Source organism: Ostrinia furnacalis, unplaced genomic scaffold, assembly GCF_004193835.3.
Source record: "Ostrinia furnacalis isolate ACB-3 unplaced genomic scaffold, ASM419383v2 OfSCF0876, whole genome shotgun sequence".
Classification (NCBI taxonomy): Eukaryota; Metazoa; Arthropoda; class Insecta; order Lepidoptera; family Crambidae; genus Ostrinia; species Ostrinia furnacalis.
Genome location: NW_021131115.1, coordinates 293,108 through 316,234, shown reverse-complemented (window position 1 = coordinate 316,234; position 23,127 = coordinate 293,108). Strand labels below are relative to the sequence as shown.

Genomic DNA, 23,127 nt, shown 5'->3' with positions numbered 1-23,127 from the left:
ACTAAGCTAGATACTTGTGTCACGAGTGGGCTCACCACAAATGCCACAACAGTCGAGCGGCGGCGGTATTCGAACCCGCGTTCCCCGGATCACGAGTCAGCCAGTCCGACTCCTTCACCGTTCGGCTATCATGACTGCTTATTTAGAAATGACCTATTTCTTATGTGCATAAATGGAGAAGATACGACTCAATCATCGAATCAACTCAACAAATGCTTGTATACGAGCATATAAATTCTCAAAGAGCGGCATGTATCAATCACACAACAACAGCTGCATTCGACCCTGTCCCATATTCCAAAACGACCCTCCTTTGACGCACAGTTTGCACGCCTATTACTTAATTCAGGCCGCGTCACTCTCAATAGGGCCAATTTTATGCACCGACTCGTTATCGTCGCTATTTTCAAAGTGACAAGTGGATGATTGAGCCAAATTAGAACCAGCGTCCTTTGTGATCCACACACCTAATCTGGGATGGGACCTTGAAAGGTTATTGCTTAAGGTCGTGAGTTTTGGAAACTTAGAAGTCGAGAAGATTGTTGGAAAATGCCATTAGTAAGATCTGTGAACAGTCAATTTAGATGTCAATTTGTAGGACAGTTGAGACAGATTTTAAGTTTGGGAAAAGGAGCGATTAATAATTTATAATAATTTATTTAGGAGGAGATTTATAATTTATAATACTGTAGTTTACGTGAAATTGTCAGCTCGCTGAGGTTCAGTCAATCCAACGCGTGCAGCCGGCGTGCACGATGGCGATGGCGATCAGGCTTAACGCAATGGCTTTGTGACAACTCACCTCTGTTACAACTTTCCTTGATCTCCTCTACACTGTTATTACACGTGTAAATACTTATGTTACTATATTGTAATAGCTGCTATTTTGTAAACAAAATTGTATACCTAGTCTGATTTAATGTCGATTGTATAAAGCTCTAAAAAAGCTGCTAGCTGGTTCTATCACCAATGTAAACAATCACATTATTTTTAGCAATTTTCATGCTGGTCTGGTCCCACATGTCCTTTGTTTTGGGCTCACATTCATGCAGCGATATTTAATTAGGTAAATCAAAGCATGAAAGAAAACATTTTGTTAAACTGTCGTACGTGTTTCTGGAATCGAATGAATGCTGTGCCATTGCAATGCAACAGTTTTCAATATCGTATTGTCAAGCGTCACCAGAAATGCTTACAATGCTTTTTGTGAGTTTTCGAAATGAATGTTTTTACTCTTGATGGAAAATGAAACTAATTTTTACGGTTTTTTCATACGACTTAAAATTTGTAAAATAAGAAGCCTAAGCCGTACTAAGGAATTTTCCTTTGATTTGCTCCTATAAGTAGGTTGTTTTAAAAAGTTGGTAAATAAGTTGTTTAACTTATCTTTTTTCAGTGACACATAGAATTCACTTAGATCATAATTCATTAAATTCATAAATTAAATTAAATATTATTATTTATTACTTTTATTGTACATCAGTCTGAATACCTATTAAATGGGTATATATATAGGGGCCATCGTGATAACAAACCACTATTCCCGCTTAACCATTTAACCATTAAATAATATCTCAACAAAATTACTTGCACTGACAAAAGCAGTCATAACCCATTGAGCTCAACGCTACTGCAATCTTAATTGCTATAAGTCACTTTCCAGGTTGTCCACAAATTGCGCGCAGCAAAAACACGCATGTGCGCGCGCGCCGGTTCCCAGCGCGAGAGAGTATGTGAACTGACACGATTTCCACTTTCGTTTTATCGAGTGGTACGACCATCATTAGAGTATCTTCTATTGAGCATTATGTGTTAATAGCTACATTAAATGCAGTATACTAGTTACTTTACTGTCGTATTTTTTAAATTCGATTCGATAATTTCACTTGGGAGAGTGGGGTAAGACGGGGCCATTAACGTTTGATGGTAAATAAAATTGACCGTAAAGAGTTTTATTAATTTGTTTTATTCTTATAATCTTCTTCGATAATCAGTCTTCATTGTTAATGTGTAATTTGGCAGTCTAATCAACATAATAAAATTTAAAAAAACAAAAAGTAGAAATACACCCTTATCCCCATCATGCCCCACCCCTAGGGTAAGATGGGGTACCCCCGTGGGTAAGATGGGGTACCAATAAGAGGGCAAGATGGGGTATGGCAGCAAACGACTATTTACTTTTCACAATGTTCACAAGTGAACACGGTATCTGCATCTTCGTCATCTAAACCTGCACAGCTGCAGTAAGCCCATTTGCCGCATGCTGAACAAGCAACCCAGCCTTCATTTGAGTCCAAATATAGGCCTTTACAATACAAAAAAGGTGTATTTTCAGTATTGCTGTCACTATTCTCGTGTAATGATCTATTCTTAGCCCCTTTTTTCTTCTTTGTTACTCTTTTCTCCTTAGTTGGAGGTTTTTTTTTTAGATTTTTAAGTTCCCTCAACTCTTTTTTTTCGCTGTATATCCTCTTCCGCTTCTTTCTTTTTCTTAATCGTTTTTTTTTTATAATTTCTCACCATTCTAGAATAAAATAAATAGTAAAATTAGACATTTCTATGTCGCTTGCCTTCATACCCCATCTTGCCCCTTAACACCTACCCCATCATGCCCCCGTATGCCAAATAAAATTTAAAAAATAACTGAATAAAACCAGTACGCAGCAATGAGGAAAACAAGTTCTTACCTGTTAGTGTTGTTATTTTCACATTTGATAACATTTAAATCAATTGCGAGGTGTTATTATTTACGGAAAATACACGCCCAGTATAATATAGAAAAATCACTAGCTATTTAGCAAAAAACAGTTTTTTCCAGAAAACAAATCAAATGCGTGGTGTCGTTGTCCGCTCACTTCGATAACTGATTGCCGTAATGGCGGTGCGGCATCAGGTGCTAAAACGATCTTGATTGGCTAATTCGTTCGCACTCAGGATCGGTCGCCCCGTCTTGCCCCCCACCCCGTCTTACCCCACTCTCCCCTACTGATATTTTCTAAGCTATTCTGCAATGTTTATGATACTGTGAAGATTCAAGAAAGTCTGCAAAAAATTTTGCAGGCGCTGCATTATTTTCCCTTTTAAGTGATCTTTCAACGCACAGCCCAAAGCACTGGACGGATCGGGCTGAAAGCCATGCCGGTAGATGTTATGACGTAGGCATCCGCTAAGAAAGGATTTTACTAAACTCTACCCCCAAGGGAGTAAAATGGGATCCACGCGTACGAAGTCGCGAGCGGCCGCTAGTCTAAAATAAAGCCTATACATATTTACCAATTATACTATGTATCTGTGGATTTAAAATTGAATTTCCGTAAATTCCGTAATAGTTACAAGAAAGTGTTAATGCAAAAAGTGCTCGTAGATTTTTGAAGTATGGTGGAGCAGTTGAATATGGTGGTATACTTTTTCAGTTCGCGCAGTGGTTGTGAGCTCAGCTACCTACTACGTCAGAGGTCGCGGGTTCGGTTCTTAGAGTAGGCGCACACCGTTGATTTTTCGTCGGCCGATAGTTTAGTCGGGCAGTTGATCAGTATGGGCATGTATCATATGGGAGTGCGCACACTACGCCGATTCGATTTGGCCGATTCTTCATACAAATTAAAATCGGGCACAACTATCGGCCAACTAAAAATCAACGGTGTGCGCCTACTCTTATAGCTTTGTGTCCTGGTTCGTGAGCTACAAAACCGCTCATAATTTTTACTAATTCTATACAAATAGTAACTTCATACTTAAAACTGGAGCAAATTTACAAAAAGCTTACACGAAGGAGGTCGGGTGAGTGTATAAAACTCGCGGAGTTTCGTCATCGGCCTCCTTTCGGCTCGTGAAATAGGTGGTAGTGTTGTTTTATGCACCTGAATCGAATACTAAATCGATTATTGTTACTAAAGTGGACTCGGTGGTACAATAATCCGACTTTGGTTGCTAACGAGTTATAAGAAACATATATTTTTGGTTATGAATTAATTAACCCAAAATAGATGCTAACATAAAGACACATTCGAACAAATTCTAAATCAGCGTTTCTTAACCTTTTTTGTCCACGGACCCCTGAGGAAATCAAGCACAATTTTAAGGAAACCCTTAATAAAAACAACAGCAATGAATTTCGATTACGATACATGATTTTTGGTGACATTTATTTACGATTGTTAATGATCCATAGTAAATGTCTCTAAATAAATGTAAAGTTTCTGCTTGCCTTTTAAATCCATGTGGTACATGCGTGCCTAACTGCAGATTTTATTAAAAAAACACTTGCATAAAATTGTGATGTTTATGGTAAATTACCAAAAAAATCGTACTTGACGATAATACACTTTGAGTAAAAAAAAACTATAGCACATCACTAAGCCGGTGCGCAGACGCCGACAGCACTAACGTGCAATTGTTTACGATTTGCTATAGTTATGTTATTTGTTAAATGTGGCAATAGTTGATCTACAGATTTATAGATCAAGCATCTATTTGAGAGCTGTTGTTTTCCAGTTGAATTCGGGTCAGATTGCGTGAATAATGCAGAATAAACATTATATTATGCTCTTGGTAGGTACGTGGATTCGATTTGGATTTGAATGTCGATAGTTTTATTGTCTGTGAATGTGATTTGGATCATGGATCTTGAAATACTGTACCTAAAAGGGGAGACCGAGGTAAGAAGTAACAGACACAGGAGAGTTGTGACATTGTCGATTAAACCTAGTACTTAATTATTATCATCGAGCTCGCAACAGTGCGTATTTGTTAGCTCGAGACTTGAACTAAAAACGCGCACTAACTAGCTCGCTAGTAGTTAATGAGTTCTCAAAAATCGACAATGTCACAATCTCCTCTGTCACAACTCAACTCGGTCTCCTTTACGCGATGTTCATCAAGATGTACTGATATTAACTACGTTTGCGATTTTGCAGACTCAGCTAATGAAGGGCATATTATAAAAATTACACGCATAATTATTTTTAACCACAACGAGAAAGCTCTTGGTATATATCTCAACTGATGGAAATGTGATGATGATGAAGGTTTAGACAATTAATAGAGAAACAATCTGAGTAGCTAATTACTTTCGCTCGCTATTGGATTCATTAAAGTATAATTTTGCACAGCTTACAGAATCTACACATAAAATGCAATCGTAACAGACCGGAAAACCCGGCCCTACATCAATCAACCGTCTCAAGCGGAAGACAGAACTGGTTCTAAAACAGGCGCACGGATGTGTATCAAGGCCAAGTTCTGTGTCAGTGTGTTGCAACGCCTGTGAGACATAAGTTGCTTTAGCAAGACTGTGGTGATTAAAAACCATGACGTCAACACGAATTACAATTTCGCGGTTCTTTTCTGTTTGTGATATGAGTAATGGTGTCTTTGATGATCCTTTGATCATCATCATCATCTCAGCCATAGGACGTCCACTGTTGAACATAGGCCTCCGCCAATACTTTCCATGTTACCCGGTTGGTAGCGGCCTGCGTCCAGCGCTTTCCTGCTACCTTTATGATATCGTTGGTCTGATCCTTTATCAGATGAAAAGTTCATAGCAATGTCACCCAGGGGGGGGTGATAATATTGAGTAGGTACTCGTAAGTATTGCGTTAGTGATGCTGTGAGAATAAGTAGAATTTTCTCAACTAAGATAATGATAATAAAGAAGACTTCTAGAGGTTGAAATGTTCTCAATTATAGAATGGAAAATCGTCAACACTATGTCTTAAAAATTTACATACCTATTGTGCCTGGGAACCAGGCACACAGCGGGTTCCTCTGTAAGTCTGTGCTGCTGTTTCCCACTCGGATCTCCAGGTCTTGAAGAGGCTGGTGACCTGTAAACAGAATACAGTTAAAACAAACGATTACTATAACACACTTTTGGTCTAAGAGCGCTTTCACATTAGGGCGTTTGTAGCGCGACTGCAGCGCGGCAGCGGCGTTTTTATAATGTGAAGGAACGCATCCGCTGTCACATAGTATGAAATTTTATGCAGCGCGTCTGTCGCGCGTTTGTCGCGCTGCTAAATCACCTAAATGTGAAAGCGCTCTAACGGTTTATTCAGTCAGTGCCTGAGGTGTGGAAACGCCACGGGACAGGTACATTGACATAATTATTATGACGTGACAGAGCATATAAATGTGAAGGGGATGTGAATTCTGAAGTCTTGCTGACGTTTGACATTACAAAAACACCCTTCGGTGCCACTCCCATATCCCAGGCACTGACTGAGTTAAACTCTAGAACTATTAATTAACTGACTCTACTTAGTAATTGCTTGAATACATTTTATCCGATTGGCAATGCCTCTCATCAGAAAAACGATCAGATTTCCCCGAAAGCCTTTAATTAAGCAGGATCAAATCACATCGCAATTGCGTCACATTCTGGTACCATAAATGCACAAGCTGAAAACCCGCTATACAACCGATAATGGAGTTTTAATTAAAGAGTTAATTAATGCTTAAAACGCTGCTCTAATGGTGAATCAGAAATCCAATTTTGAAGTGGTAGACCGCAAAGGTTGCGGCGTATAGTGTAAACGATCCAGCTCCTGACATATACCAGACATAGCTCGCAGAATTGCTAAAATCAAGTGGCTCGAGCTCGTAGGGACGATGGCCGTTGGGGCAGAAAAGTTCTGGAGTGGCGACCATGTGCTGGAAGACGTAGCGTGGGCAGGCCTCCTACTAGGTGGACCGACGATCTGGTAAAAGTCGCGGGAAGAGCCTGAATGCGGGCAACGCAGGACCGTATATTGTGGAAAACATTGGGGAGGCCTTTGTCCAGCAGTGGACGTCATTTGGCTGAAACGAACGAACGATCCAGCCTATGGTAGTTATCGCGCGTGCCATAACATACCCATCCATAGCCTGTAGCGACGTCCGCGAGAGCTTAAATGTGGCAACGGTGACCGGTATTCCTGATTCCTCTTTTGCACGAGCAATCTAAAACCAATAAACGATCCTGTGTGTACATTGTACACTTCTATGTGGGACAGACACGAGGCAGGTGTAAGCACACAAGACACGACGATGTACGAATGGGATTTGAAACTTGTGAATAGTTTTATTGGAAGCTACATACAGATGGAGATAGTTTGGGAACCAATGAGTCCACGTTTATCAGGTAACCAAGCAATTGATTGAGATCTGTTATAGTGGTCAAAGTTTTCGGATCACGTAATGTAGAATTACAGGTTGAAATCCAAATACTGCGACCTAGCTATACATTACATATACCTATAAGGTATATTTTATTTTCAAAGTACTGAGCTTAAACAGCTCTATCTTCAGATAGACCAGAAACTGAGTAAAGGACTCTTCAGTCTCAACCAACATTATTTTTGTGAAGTTAATGCGGCGAAAAACGAATAACAGCAAGTTACTCAAATGGCTTTTCCGTGCTACGGTTCTGTGATTAAATTACTAGTATTTTATATCCTATGCACTAACACTATACAGTCGCACAAGAACTATTAGAGCCTAAGCACATGATACGTTGCGGCGTCGCACCGCAACGTTGTTGCGTTAACGCTCGACGCGGCGCTCCACCGCTCGCGTGCCGGGCTCCACAGATATTTCTATGTAAGACGACGTACCGACAACGATCCGGCGTCACATCGCCACCGAAACGCATCGTGTGCTTTGGTTCTTACGCATACTAGGTCCACCTGCAATTGGCAACTGCACATTCTGACAGCTTCACAGTCGGTCGGCGCTTGCGCAACCCTCGCTCGGCTGTGACGAATGATGACAACTGAAGCAATAGTGGTCACCTCTTCGTATTTGTGGTTAATAAAAGTGAATGCAAAAAGACTCGGTAAAAAGATGTAATGATATGATAATTCGACTGAGCTTAATGATTTATTATATTTTTTAAATTAAAGCAATAGAGACGTAGTGTAGTTAATTAATAAACATTCGCCTGGTCAAAGTTAATTTATTGTATTATGGACGAATCATTCCGCCTCTATTAACTAAATATTTATTTATTATTTTAATTAAAAAGGGTTAATAGATATATCCATCAGTAACGTGGTAGTTATAATTCCACGACTCAAATATTCAATGAAAATACGCCGTTGATTCTGTAGTACATCGCAGTGTAGTTACCATCTGGACGTAAGTAATATGTACTCATAGATGGTAACGAGAATAGACGTACACTTACCATGTTAAGCGCAACTGAAATTCTACTTCACGAACTTGAAATTAAGTTAAACATTTATTGGACTGCTAGGACACTTGTCCGGGAGAGCTAGGTTCCCCCTAAACTTCTGTCTTCACCACGACGGGACAACTTCGTATGTAAGTAACTTTATGTAATTGACATGCTGGCACGTGTAACTTAGTGAATTGCGTAATTTTTATGATAATGCTCTAAATATTATTAAATATTATTTATTAGGACGACCAATATATAATTAAATGTATGTAATATATTTGAAAAGTTTCAGATTTTGAGACTGTGTGCTAGACAATGTTTGTTCGTATATTTCAGGCAAATGACGTCCACTGTTAGACAAATGGCTCTCCGAAGGACTACAACGACCGGCCCTGCGCTGTCTGTATCCAAGCAGGTCCTACTCCCCACGACTAAAATCACTGCGGGTAAAGCCACGAGTTAATACTAGTCAAGTATTATAGCATGCACTCAATGACCCGAGTGCACGAGATGCATTAGCATACTTTTGACCATAACCATTACCATAGTATGTTATACGCAAGTCACCTCAATGACGAGGGTAGTATGCTAGCAATCAAGTTCAGGATCAATGCAAACCGGCTTCGATTATACAGGGTGACTATGAAATCCGAAAATACGGGGTTATTTTTAAAAAGTAGCTAATTTTGAGATACGGTTTTTCTCATGATTATGAAAAAATTAAATCAAAAGATCTAGAAAAGAAAGAGAATGTGAGGAAATGCATTTCATTGTAAAAGCTGTAAACATTTTACAAATTCCGAATTTAGATTGACCATTTAAAATAAGTGCATGTTATTATTATAAATTACTACACACTTTTGTAAACAAATTCAATCAAACTTGTTATGTTGAATTATATTTCATTAAAACTTGTTATGCATGAGTTGCTTTGTGTTTAACATAATTAATTAATTACTTACTTTAAATTACTAACATTTTTAATCGTCTTACACAAATTAATATCATTAATCATATTACTGACATATTTGGAAAGAAAAAATAAATTGATTTACTACATTATGAAATTAAAAATTTCTTTAACGAGATGGCTAGGTAATTATTGCGGCTACCTTACAGTTTTTAACATTATCCTTTGAAAAATGTTGTTGCAATAATTTTATTTCATAATATTTTATACATTCCCATACTTTTCGGTTTCATGGATACCCTGTATAGTTTAGCTCAGATGCTCAGTCATCGAGCATCAGTAATATGCAAGAGAAAAGAGTGAGATATGACCGGCAATTTTTTTGATTTTAACCCCCTTACTATTAAAAAGTTACACACTTGTTGAACACTGTTTTAAAATAACATTTAATTTTCCATTCTAAAAGTTAAATATTTTGTACCGTGTTACAAACAGAATAGTTTTTTACATTATTATTGTGATGTAAAAAACAATTTTAAGTAAAACGGATATCAGTTTCTTCAAGTTTAAAAGAACTAAGAAGTAGAGTTCGATTTCCGGCCGGGCCAACTTAGATAGCGATGTTTTTTCTATTTGTGAACGCTTGTAAGTTATCTAGATGCACTCAATCTAGAGAATCTAAGTTAAAATGAAATGTGTAACAGAATTCATCGAAGTTTGAATAAATCACAATAAACGGATGGGTAAAGCCACTTTCTTATTATAATATTATACATAATAATTTAACACGCGCTCAAGCGGTTTTCAATTAAATACCTTTATTAAAGCCTCACATCAGTACTGCACAGCCCACGTATGTTTTTAAATAAATAAATAAAATAAATAAAATATCCTTGGACATTTTACACTGCGCCGCTAGCCCCAAACTAAGCAAAGCTTGTACTATGGGTACTAGACAACGGATATAAACATACTTAAATACTTTTTTTTTTTTTGTAAATACATACATATAGAAAACACCCAGTCCAATACAAACAAATATGTTCATGCACACAAATGTTTGTACTGTGCGGGAATCGAACCCGTAACCTCCGGAATAGTAGTCCGATTCGAACCACTACACCAAACGGCCGACAATACATTGATTGACCCCCACTTAATACTAAACTCGATTTTAATCCGTGGTTTGTGAATCCAACCGAATGGCTTTTTAGTGTCGAACAGATTAAACACAGTACCATTGATAGTGACTGACGAATTGAATTGATTATCAAACTTCCAACCGGATTTGTAACAGTCCGTTTGATTCGAATAAAAGATGATATAAAAATAATTACCGATTTCATTAATTGTCTTTTGTAAAAGTATACTGTAGAAAATTAGTACACAAATGGTGTAGAACAAAGCCGCGTGCAATAGATAGTGAATTTCAATTTGATTTGGCCGTTAGATTTGATTCAGACTAGAAGAGTTATGAAATTTCTCACAAGTAAAATATTGGTTTTTGCTCTCTTTACAAGTTTAACAGTTATCTAATAATGTATTATTAATAATACTAATTATTAATACTCAGAAGAGATCTGTGTGCCTACCATGAGTTTACGTTAGGTGTGCTCGCTAGCGACTGCGTAAAAAAATGACATTTAAATGTATGACATATTGTGCAGCGCCCCTAGTGGCTACTTTCAAGAAATAAAATCTTCATAGAATTTTTTGACGTATTCGCTAGCGAGCTTACCTAACGTAAACTCATGGTAGGCACACTGTTCCACAACTCGATATTATTTCACCTCAAATATAGAAGATTTTTATAGCCCGTATTAAATGATGGAAAGCGAATTTAATGTGGAATTCTCGTCTCTCGCAGTGACCGATGTCATTGAAAAATACTGCTCTTTTCAGTACATCTCATAATCGTCGTGCTAACACATTTTCACGGTTCACCATTAGAGAAGCATCATGGTATAATGATTCACTAAGACACGCTTGTCTGCTGGCTGGATTGCACCATCTTACTTTAACTTTAACAAACGTCAAATATCTGTCAAACTCCATACAAAAAGCACCGGTTATCGTTATAGTTACGGTTAAAGTTAGGTGGTGTAACTCAGCCTTAGTGAATCCACTTGCAATCAGGCAGGGCTCGGGTTGAGTCGAGATTCCTTCCACATGTTCTGTGGTCTTCTTGCCCAAGTTACCCTACATAATCATAGTAAGCAATGGCCACTTACCACAACAGCCTCTAGTGGTGACTCGGACTACTTTGACGGCGTAGTGTCTGAGGAGATCCACCTGCCACCACGGGGAAGCCTCGCGCTGAGTTTCTGTGCACCTCTTGCCATCGTGTTCTGTGGTCTTCTCGCCATCATTGCCATTGGCTGCGGCGCCACCACGCACTGTGGTGGACTGGTTGGCTGGCTTGCGGAAAGCTACGTTTGTACCTGCAAACAAATACGGAGTTTAAAAAAGATGCAGAAACAAATATTAGTTACGAGTTTCGTGTTATTTAAGCATTTTCGAAGATCTAATTTCTAAACAATTGTTACGACCTGTCTCTCAATTACCTTTTTTACCCCAATTAATAGAACGATTTTGTATGTACTTGTAATAATTGATTCATCTCATCAATTTATTTTTGTCACTGACAATATCAATTAAGAAATTATCTTTCGAAAGGTTAATTTTTTGTTTGCGAACAAAATACACACATTAAAGCCCTTTTGGCCGCTGGTGCGGAACATTAAACTAATTGCCACCTTCCAGAAATAACGTGATTCGTAATTAACGATATGCACTTAATTAATCAGTAAAATGTTTCACTCTTAATTAGACCCATAATTGAAATTTGACCAACGGTACCAGTTCTCCGAATATTCGAAAAAACCACAAAAATATGGTCGGCGACAAATAATGATGTTTGGAATGACCAAATATTAAAGATACAAATGTTAAAGTGCACCGAATTTTCCATGAGAGCTCGAATATTTTACAGTAAATAATTCAGTTTTGAATGGAATTGAAAATGTACATTTTGAACGATATTTTTACTTTTGAAGAACACACATACAAATAAGGCTGGGTTGCACCATCTTACTTTGACTTTATCAAACGTAAAAAATCTGCCAAATTCCATACAAAATACGCCGGTTATCGTTATAGTTACGGTCAAAGTTAGGTGGTGCAACTCAGCCCAAGAGTGTTTACTTTTATGTAACGTTACACGACAATGGTAGGTAGCTAGCACCATAGTGTGTTTAACTATAAAATTCAAACGAAGATCTGTCTAGAATCCAACCTAATATTCTAATTTTTGAAAAAATATAAATATTTGTTAATATATTTTTACTTCACTTTTACTTAGGGTGTGCGCAAGCTTGAGACTTCATTTACGTGCGTTTGCACATACCTAGTAACGTAGTTATAGTAGCTATAAGCGCACATTGCGCACAAGCAATGGCTGCTAAGACTTACCACAAAAGGGAGGTTCAGCAGTCCAGTCTCCCCTCAAAGTGCACTCTCTCTCATGTGCGCCGAAGAGTTCATATCCATCATCACACTCGTATGTGGCGAGCGTCCCTGGGACGATGGGGTCCGCAGACAGGGACACTCGGGCGTTGGCAGGGACAGCTGGGTGCCCGCACAGTCGCTCGGCTGTAGACAAAAAGCATTGGTTAGAACGAACATTTTCTACAAGGGATGGAAAATGCTAAAACCAACACTCCGAATAGGTACTGTGCCGTGTTTTATTTTGAAGATTGTCCTGTAGATTTTCAACGTATTTTGGATTTTGCTGTTTCTCCTCACGTATTAAAAATGGTTTAAGGAAGCACACCAAGCCCACTTGTCAATGAGAGATGAAATTTTAATGGTCCATACTGTAGAAAACATGAGTTAACTTAATAATGCTCCAATGATGCAACGGAGTAAAAATTACTGCCTATAGCGTTTTACGTAAGGCTTCTGGAGCTAGCTGACTTCATCATGTACTAGAAAAGATATTGTTAACCATCTTTTAAAAGGAGCTCGCCAATTTTCCGTACACAGGCGAACAATGTCGACGTCACTCATACATGAGTTGCATGACGCGTTCTCGGAAGGTATGTTGTACCTCGGATAATAAGTCAGCCTTGGTGAAACATCAACATCCACAAAAGCTTTCCTGTGATATTATCGACACATTTTTGAAAAGATTGTAAATAAAAGAAGACGAAGTAATAATGTCTTAACAACAACCGGGCCACTTTTGAAGTAGAAGGCACAAAAGTATGTTTCCTGTTTGGTTAAGAGATTCTAAAAGATTTAAGAAGTTACAGCCAGCAATCAAAACAATGTACTTAATTGCAGTATTTCACATGTTTTGTTATAATAACTTGTTCACATAACGTCAATAAGCGTCGTAACTGCCCGCTCCGTAAACTGTCATTTCAAATTAAAGAACAAGTGAGCTTGCAACTTCACTTTCTTTTGTTCCGAGCGGTGTGAACCAGTTTAATTGAGTAATTAACACCCCGCCATCTAATCGCCATAATAGCTCTGTTTTCTCTGCAAATCGCTGAGAATCGGCTAATAAGAAGAATGAACGCATTGCGTAAGGCACTTCAGTAACATTACATTTCAACCAAATGTCAGAGCGTCCTTGCAACAATAGTAACCGCAACGCGACTTTTAAAATTCGACCATTCATTGCGGGTTGTGGGGAGGAGACAAAATAAGAGCAGAACGAAAGCAGGAAATGGTGTGGATTCAACCAAATTGCAACGCTTTCAGTTTGGGAAGGGTTTTGGACTGCAATGCATCGATTCCGAGTTTCGTTTAAGGCAGAGTTGAAGATATTTAGATACATTTCTCTGGCGGTGCGCTAGATTTTGCGCACGAAAAAGTAGATCCTAGGTAAAGACGACCAGACTTTTAAAGACGGGCAATTGTGAACGGAAATGATGAAAAAACAGTAGCTACACAATAATCAGGAACAGACAACAGTTAAAAAAATAATGCGTTAACGTTAAACGAATAAAGTTTTCTTAATTCAGAATATTTACTTGTATTTACATATTATTCAATTACTTAGTGTAATCATAATATCGCTTTAGCAAATCTATCTCCTTTGTATCAGATAAGTTATCAATTTCTATTCAAAAGCAAGCTCTAGAGCCATCTAAGATTATTATAACGATCGAGATCACAATAGATATAATATGTATAGTATAATTCGGATAAACCACACGTACAGCCATACAATAGTTAATTCGCTATGTTATGACGGTGATGTAATGCTGATCATTCAGGGCCCCGATTGCGCTAAAATTTTCAACTGCAACGCAATTGGACCAATTGAACGACGAACGAAAATCAGCTTAATGACAAATCCGTATCGCGGTATCGTTTTGACAGCTAGTTCAAACGAAGCTGAAACGTAAACGCGCCTTTACGTAAAAGCTGACAGAGAACTATTTTTTCTCAAACGCAATTCAAACGCTTCACGAACATTTGCTGTGTTTTGAATTAAAGACATTACAAATTAGCAATTATGGTCTACTTTTAATGTACCTATTTCAGACAAAATTAAATGACATCCACTGCTTTACTAATTATTTAACTTAAAACTATTCATATTATCTTTTATTCTTCTTCGTATGAAAACCACATAAGTGGTTAATGTATTCTATTTCCCTATAACTTTTACTGCGGATGCAAATACTGAAAGTCTGAAAGTCTGAAATTATGAAAATAAATCCCCGCTTTTTAGCGCATTTGTTTGTTTAGGTAACATGCTTTTGCACAGAGAGTTTGAATTTTTTCTCGATTTGCTTTGGTGTAAAAGAAGCTGTTTTCTTTACATATTACTGTGTATTACTCGTAGCTTGTTTGTTTAAAAAGAAGTTTAGAGAAGAGAAATTGTAAAAATAAACATAACTTGAAAACTATATAACTATATATTAACAAAGTTAATAATTTATTACTAGTCATGTAAGTTTCCAGTTAGTAAGGTTTAATCTATATATATAAAAATGAAACCCGTTTCGCGTTGTCACGGCATCACGTGTGAACGGCTGAACCGATTTCGATAATTCTTTTTTTTAAATGTTTGTGGAAGTCCAAGGATGGTTCTTACGGAAAAAAATATTAAGAAAATCTCTACGCTAAGGCGGTACGAAGTTCGCCGGGTCAGCTAGTGTATACTATAAAAATCACGGAAATTGGAGGAACGCCCCGGTAGCCCGTAGTGGTTCTCTAGGTACCTCTGGGTTTCGGCCTCTGGGTGTCACTATTTTTGGATACCTTCTATATTGAAGTCAGAGTTCCTAAATCAATTAATACTGTAACCATCCTAAAGACCTAAAAACATAGATCTTTGTGCAATCACAAACTTTTTGTTTAGACTAGAATTCTGTGCTTGACTTAAACATGTACTGTACATGTATATTTCTTTCCCGAAATTGAGTCGAGTTTAGAACTTCATTCTGTAACATGCACCTTAGTACATTGTTACAGGATGTGTTACAAAGTAGAGACGTCACGCAACGTCGTCTTGTCGCCTGAATGAATATATGCATGGATGTGATATAACTTCCTATACACGTGACAAACGTTACATAAACATTATACATATACATTGCATTTCCAGGGCTGTCATGTAAAATTAAAAGGTTATAAAGCTACTGTTTTGGTAAAATATATTATTCTTAATGCTCATATGTAATATAAACTTATTCAAATTTTTGGAATTAGTCTCGTATACATAAATATTTTGGTAATCGAAATGGTTATTGCAAAAATCACTGTTAAAATCACATTTAAATTCAAAAAGGAAAATTTTATGTTCCTAATTATTTTACATTAAAAGTGTATTAAAAACATGTTGATTTTTGCAAATAATAAAATTTATTTTGAAAAATCTGAACACTGGCCGAAAACTAACACAACAAGCGGCCGTAAACTGAATTAAATGGCCGAGAATAGGCAATATTTTTTTTTTTTTTTTATCCTTGGACATTTTTTTTTTACACTGCGCCGCTAGTCCCAAACTAAGCAAAGCTTGTACTATGGGTACTAGACAACGGATATAAACATACTTAAATACTTTTTTTTTTTGTAAATACATACATATTATACATAGAAACACCCAGACCCGTCACAGAAATTAAAATTCATCATTTCAATTTCTGCCCGACCGGGAATCGAACCCGGGACCTCTCGGCATAGTAGTCCGTTCTGAACCACTACACCAAACGGCCGACAATTTTCTGAATACGAAATTTTGCTTAAATGGCCGTAAACCTATTGAACTACCCTATGATAAGTTTTTGACACAAATTTNATAGTAGTCCGTTCTGAACCACTACACCAAACGGCCGACAATTTTCTGAATACGAAATTTTGCTTAAATGGCCGTAAACCTATTGAACTACCCTATGATAAGTTTTTACACAAATTTCAATGTAAACTCTGGTTGTACCCAATTAAATAAGCTTTTTTGCAATATTATATCCGTTAATTATTTTATGAATAACACCAATCGCCAAATCATAAGGTGCAGACAAGCGACTTTTAGTTGGCCGATAGATGGGTCGGGCTGTTAATCAGTATGGCCACATATGAAAGTCAAATTCAATTCTTCATACAAATTAGGATCGGGTCTAACTATCGGCTAACTAAAAGTTGGTGATCTGCGCTTAAGCTTATCCTTTAATTATGACATCGATTTCCCCAAAAGTTGAGGGAGAAATATCAGTCACTAGGGCAGTAAGATCGATAGCCCTGACACCTGCACTGCATAGCCTACGACTGACTATTCTATATGAGTACAGTCGATTGCCGGTGTTCCTACAGCTATTAAGTTCGCCCGCGGTAGTCGGCGGTCGATGTATCACATGCACAGCGACTGTTGCGCAATTCTTGTGCAACAAAATGGTCGCCTTCCGCGTTTCTTTTCGCGGGCAAATCGGTGTTATATTTTTAGTAATGGACATTTAATATGGAAGGAATATATTTTACAATTAGATTACGGACATGCTTTTAATTTTGCCGTTGCTAACAATTGTTAATTTAGCTCTAAATTACTAACTGCTAACATAGTAAAATGTGTCTTTTCCTGTTAGTTACTATTAGGCTTTGAAGAAGTACGAAGAAAATATTGTAGTAATAAATCAACATCTGCCAGACACTTTCAAGCTTTTAATTAACGATATCATTTAAATAAATTTTAATAATAACTTTCAATAATCATATCTCTTCACAATGACTCTTCTCGAGGTCGGTGGTCGGTGGACATCCAAAGTGAAGCGAGCTTCCATCTTCGGCCCGATCATCACTTTCCATTAGGTGAGTTGCAGGCCAACAGCCTGCTCGTTGTGGATAAAAAATATTAATCTGTTGATGTCGGGCGTATTGACCTCTATCGCGAATGTCGTGACATTCCAAAGTTAGCGCTAAGTGAAGTGGCGTGCGCGCGCGCATGTGGCAATTGTGGCGTGCTCCCGCAATTCCGGGTTCTGCGCTCATTAGCGGGCATGCTTTCAATTGACACTATAAAAATGACACAAATGGCATAGTAGAGTTATTCCAATGAGTAGAACAAGTCTGACATCAAAGACTAGGCAAATATATCAAAACTATAAAGAATACGGCACCTAATTTATTACACCTTTGTATACATACAGGCCTTCCCAAAAAAAAATACTTCAAATCCCAACTATAATATTATAAATGCGAAAGTAACTCTGTCTGTCTGTCTGTCTGTCTGTCTGTCTGTTACGCTTTCCCGCTTAAACCTCGCAACCGATTTTGATGAAATTTGGCATAGAGATAGTTTGAGTCCCGGGAAAGAACATAGGATAGTTTTTATCCCGGTTTTTGAAACAGGGACGCGCGCGATAAAGTTTTTCTGTGACAGACAAAATTCCACGCGGGCGAAGCCGCGGGCGGAAAGCTAGTATTAATATAAAATATCAAAAAATTAAGTTTATCTATTGAAAAGGTTAGTCTAAAAATAACTAGTCAAATTTTTAATGAAGGTATTTCCAATTTGAAACCCCAGGAAAGTCTCAAAAGTATTTTTCGGCAATTAGGCTAGTTTTGACTGATTATACATTATATCATCATGATGACCCTTACACTGCAGACTTTGGAACAATAATCTGAGGAAATACAACAATTCTAGCTAAATCGGTCACATCGGAACGAAGAACGTATAATTAAATGGAACATATTACGATGCATGTCTAATACGATGGCTTACAAATAGACTGAAATATCAGAATATTGATTTGAAATGGCTATAAAATGATGCAGGCGACAACCGGCCACGTAATAGTTGACCAACTATATTCACCATAGTCACCATAGTCATCCAATTTTTCTACACTAATATAATTTGTTTGTTTGAAGTTAATAGGCTCTGAAACTACTGGACACATTTGAAAAAGTCTTTCACCATTAGAATCCTTTTTTTTTCTGCTGAACATAGGCTGTACAGTGTGTTTGGGATAGGGCTAGCGATAATTTAAGGCGATATTATTAGGTCAATTTAGTGGACAAAAATGCCCCAAAAACGTGTCCGTCAAAACTGAATTTTTTGACAAAATCTAAAATTCCATAATTTTTTTTTAAGTTTTTTGGACTATTAGCTGCAATTTTTTATTTATCTGTATCTGTATTGTTATACAAACCACTTATGGGGGTATTTTGTTCGATAAAATTGACATCACAACATCGCCTTAAATTATATTATCGCTAGCCCTATCCCAAACACACTGTTTAATACTTTGAAAAAGTTAAGCATAACACTTCGATGAGTTACCGTTTAATCAATGTAGTTACGTATTTACTCCGCCATTTTCCAGGATTGACACCTCATGTCAAACAGGCTATGTGCAGAAATTAGGGCTATCATTTTTATACTTAACAGTTGGCACCCCTGGCGTTTGACAGGACCTTACTCTACAGTGGCGCCATCTTGATGAGTGCAAATACGATAGTCCTCCTACCACTTTCGGGCTCACCAGTTGGTGCCACTGTCTTTGCTACTAGCAAGTGACAGGATCTTACTCTACAGTGGCGCTAACTGGTGAGCGATAAAACGATAGCCCTCATTAAAATTGCGATTTCCTTTAAAGACAAGTTACTTAAAAAGCTTTTTCAGTACGAAGTTTGCTGGGTCAACTAGTTACTAATATATTTTTGTCACTATAGGTATTGTTAAGTATGTGGAAGTTAGCACATTAAATTATTGCGAAACCAAACATTATGAAAGCACATACCCCACAACTTGTAAGCTCTTTCCGAAATGCTTAACGTTTCAAATAAGGCTTACCATTTCACGTACCTATATTGTTAGCCATTTACTTAGAACCAAAACTTCACATCATAGTGCAGTTACTTTGAATCTTCCACGAAATTTGCAGTAAATTTTAGAGCCACCGAGGCAAGAATCTACGTGGTTTACTTTGACGGTACATCAAAGTACTATTTAGATACTAGTTATCAAATTAATTAGATTATAATACTGTCTCTATGAAGAGTGTGTTTTTCAAAGCTCTGATCGCATAAAGTGGTAAGTCATGGTAAATTCATGACAAGAAATTGAAGGTTGATACAAAAAAAATGCCATAAATTCAAAGCGTATTCGCCATTCATTGAATAATAAAGAAAATCTCATTATTTAGTTTTCCCATTGGTCCTTGTTATTGTGGCGTAAGTAGGTAGGTAATTAGGTTTTCTGGTGACAGTACATTAATTAAATTAAATATCAACTTTCTTTAACAAATTAAATTCCATGAAAGCTGCGGTTAAAACTTATGGCTACAATGACCTTGTAACGCTATTGGATAAAATTCTATCCGTAATCTTCCTTGGCTACGTTGCAAAACAATATCTATGCAACTATCTCTACTCGAAATCGAAAACAAATAGTAAATACAAGGCACTAATCCAAGACGGAAAATTGTGTATTCCTACCTGTTAACCTAGAAATTATTAATGAGGATATCGACGTTGCGACTGTCGATTGCGACTCATAATTATATTCCGTGGCTGTATCTGTTCCAGAAATATATCGCTTTCGACTCAGTACAATAAACAAGTCATCATCATCATTTTAAAGCACATGACGTCCACTGCTGGGCATATGCTTCACTGCTTCTATTTCAATCTAGTTGAATTCTTTTTTTCGTCTCCCGACCGAGGTGAGTGCTATCTGAGAGTTGCAATATTATAGATGTTTTGGAACTTATTGACCATTAGCGAGCTGGTACCAGTGCGCATTTTTAGTTCAAGTCTCGAGCTAACAAATGCGCCCTGGGCTCGTGATATTAGTTAATTAATTTCCAAAAATCGACAATTTCCCAACTCTCTTCTGTTACAACTCTCCTAGGTCTCCCCTATTTACTAGAGATGTCCTGTACTCCCGCTAAGCTTTTTGTGCGCGAGCGCATTCAGCCAAATGATCTGCGACTTGGAGAAGTCTCATTCAGCTACAAAGCGCTTTTCTGCGACTATTGGAGCAGTCGACATTCGACAAAGCGCTTTCACAATGACCGCGACGCGCGCGCAATTTTAACGCGCCAAAAACGGACGGTTGCGTAAAACGTTACATTACAGACGTATAATATGTAGACAATGCAGTGACATCATCGGTGACAAATTATTTTAAATCAATTTATTAATAAGGCAGTCTATATGAACATCAGTCGATGTAATATCATTATACTAGTGACACGACCCGGCTTCGTACTATTAAGCAAGGTCTCAGAATGGATTATAAGGCTGTATGGCCTAGCTAGATTGTGTACTCGTATTATTGAAAAGTGTATAAAACAGTTTTTTTTTCAAAATTAATAAGGCACTCTTATTATATTTTAATTTAGATGATTTACTCAACTTAAGAACGGATTTTATATCGCATAGTCACGTTGTAACTTCGCAAAGGTAGTAAGATTTCAACTTTATGTACTCATCTGAAAATTATGATTCGAGCGCAACTAAGACCTTGCCACTGAGGCGTAAAACATTACAAGTGAAAGGGTAAAAACTTGAACATACCGCACTTAAAGTCATTCACGTGGATACAAATCTAATTCACATTGCAGTATCATTTGAAACATTCGCTATCTATCATGGCGGGCTTGCGGTCAAAACCGTTTTCACAGTGGCGGAAATAGTAAAACAACTTTGAACTGTATACGTACACGTACTTACACCTAGCGTGCGTTTGCCATTAACTATGATTTGTCTAATGATTTCGAATGAAGAAGATTTGTCAGATGCCTCTTTCCCACTAGGCACTTCGGGTACGTGCCCAGGGCCCAGCGACCACGTCTACTCAAAATACCTTTCTTCGGATAATAAAGGCCCCCCTTGTTCCTTAAGTGCCCAGGGCCCTTAGTAGGTTGAAGACGAACCTGGTCAAGTGGTTTGTCTAATCAAATTCTTGCAAAAATAAGGCTAATTCTTCGTGATCACATTCAGGCTTACTATCTTACGGGTGGGTCATTTACCTTATTTCGATGAACAACTTTTTCAGCTAGACCCATTTTGTGGAGCATATACCTATTACCTCTTGTAAATGCACCCGTAATTTATGTACCTAATTAAAATATACCTAATAAAATAATAAAAAAATAAACTTTTTCATACGTCCTCCCATGAGTCAGGCTTGAATTTTGTTTCCACTGAATACCTATGAGTGTAATCACTAAGTAGGTAAGTAATTGCAATGAAGGCGTTATGGTAATTAAAGTTATTCGGTATTCTGCAGATTTTTTACCGTTCTTCTTTACTGTAAGTGTACGTACACCATACGTGCAATCGAAAGACGTACTCTCAAAGAGTTATTGGTGGTGAAGTATCATTACCTACTCGGAAACGGGACCTACAGTATACATCAATCGGAAAGGTTGAAGTGCATTCATGTCGTATTTCTAGATCTTCGATTTTTCATTTGTACTGGTTGTATCGCTCCGATATGCAAATTCAATCAAAAGAAAATATACGTATCGGATAAGTGTATTGTTACGACGCATTCAAACGGATAAAGCACGGTGTAGTGTCGGTTTCTTGAAACCTCTCTGCTTTATGTAATTACAAAAACTTGTTCATAAAAAAATCAATCAATACCCATGTGCCCATTTGAAAATCATCTGTCACTAACACTGCTATGAAGTCACTAATTCAAAAAACTAAATGGTGAAAATGATGTTGCCATTGGGCTGATACTTTATTTGAAAAATAATAACTAGGTGTCTTTTAAATATCAAAGTTGAGGTGAGGTAGCCTTAGAGCCATTTTAATCAGGCTTAAGGTTAGCTGGAAGGCTGTAGCAAATTATGTTTTCCAGAACTGTAAGGTGGTAAGATACGTAGTTTAAGCTGTCATCAATTTGGTAAGATTCATTTACACAATTCATTATTTTATCAAATTGGCTATGCTTGGTGGAAATTTTTAAAATGCCATAGATGGCAATTTAGAATTACAAATATTTACTTTACTCGTACATCTGAGGTGGAATTGTGTAAAGCAATCGTAATCATTTGACAGTTCCTCCTAACGTACGATAAAGTCAGATAAACAAAGCGTTTGACAGAATAATCGTACGTTATGAACTGACAAATGATTACTTACGATTGTTTTACCCAATTCCACCTCTGGTGTAGAAACTAAATGGAATGTCAGAATATGATCAAAGGTATGGGGAATTGGGGACAAAGGGACCACAGCTCTGCACCGATTGGTTCCTAGAATATTAATTAGCGACTTGTCTAGAATTGTGGGAATGGCAAGCTTGTGCTGTATTGCTAAAGTTTGCCATAGTTGACGTTTGCAAAAGAAGTTAAATTGCAAATTACACAGAGCGGTGAATTTCCTTTAATTAGTATTAGAAAGCACCAGAAAGCGGATTCCGACAAATTCAGGTATGAATAAGGCAGGCGTGGAATTCTGAGAATCAATTAGTTATTGCACGTTGGACTGAACACTCGAGACTTTGTGAGTGCAGTGCGCTTACCATGAGTTTACATTAGGTGTGCTCGCTAGCGACTGCGTAAAAAAATGACATTAATTG

General features: G+C 37.5%; 2 protein-coding genes across 7 annotated transcripts in view; one reads left to right on the top strand and one right to left on the bottom strand.

Annotated features, from left to right (window-relative positions):
* The window catches only part of LpR1 (Lipophorin receptor 1), a 686,741-nt gene that overhangs the window by 475,945 nt on the left and 187,669 nt on the right, over window positions 1-23,127 (top strand). The window lies entirely within an intron of this gene.
* fw (CUB and Sushi multiple domains furrowed) overlaps window positions 1-23,127 on the bottom strand; it is a 110,354-nt gene that overhangs the window by 39,854 nt on the left and 47,373 nt on the right. The window contains exons 2-4 of the mRNA XM_028301162.1: window positions 12,543-12,722; window positions 11,303-11,512; window positions 5,733-5,828 (exon numbers count right to left, since the gene is read on the bottom strand). Coding sequence (XP_028156963.1) covers window positions 5,733-5,828; window positions 11,303-11,512; window positions 12,543-12,722 — 486 coding nt within the window. The remainder of the gene's footprint in view (window positions 1-5,732; window positions 5,829-11,302; window positions 11,513-12,542; window positions 12,723-23,127) is intronic.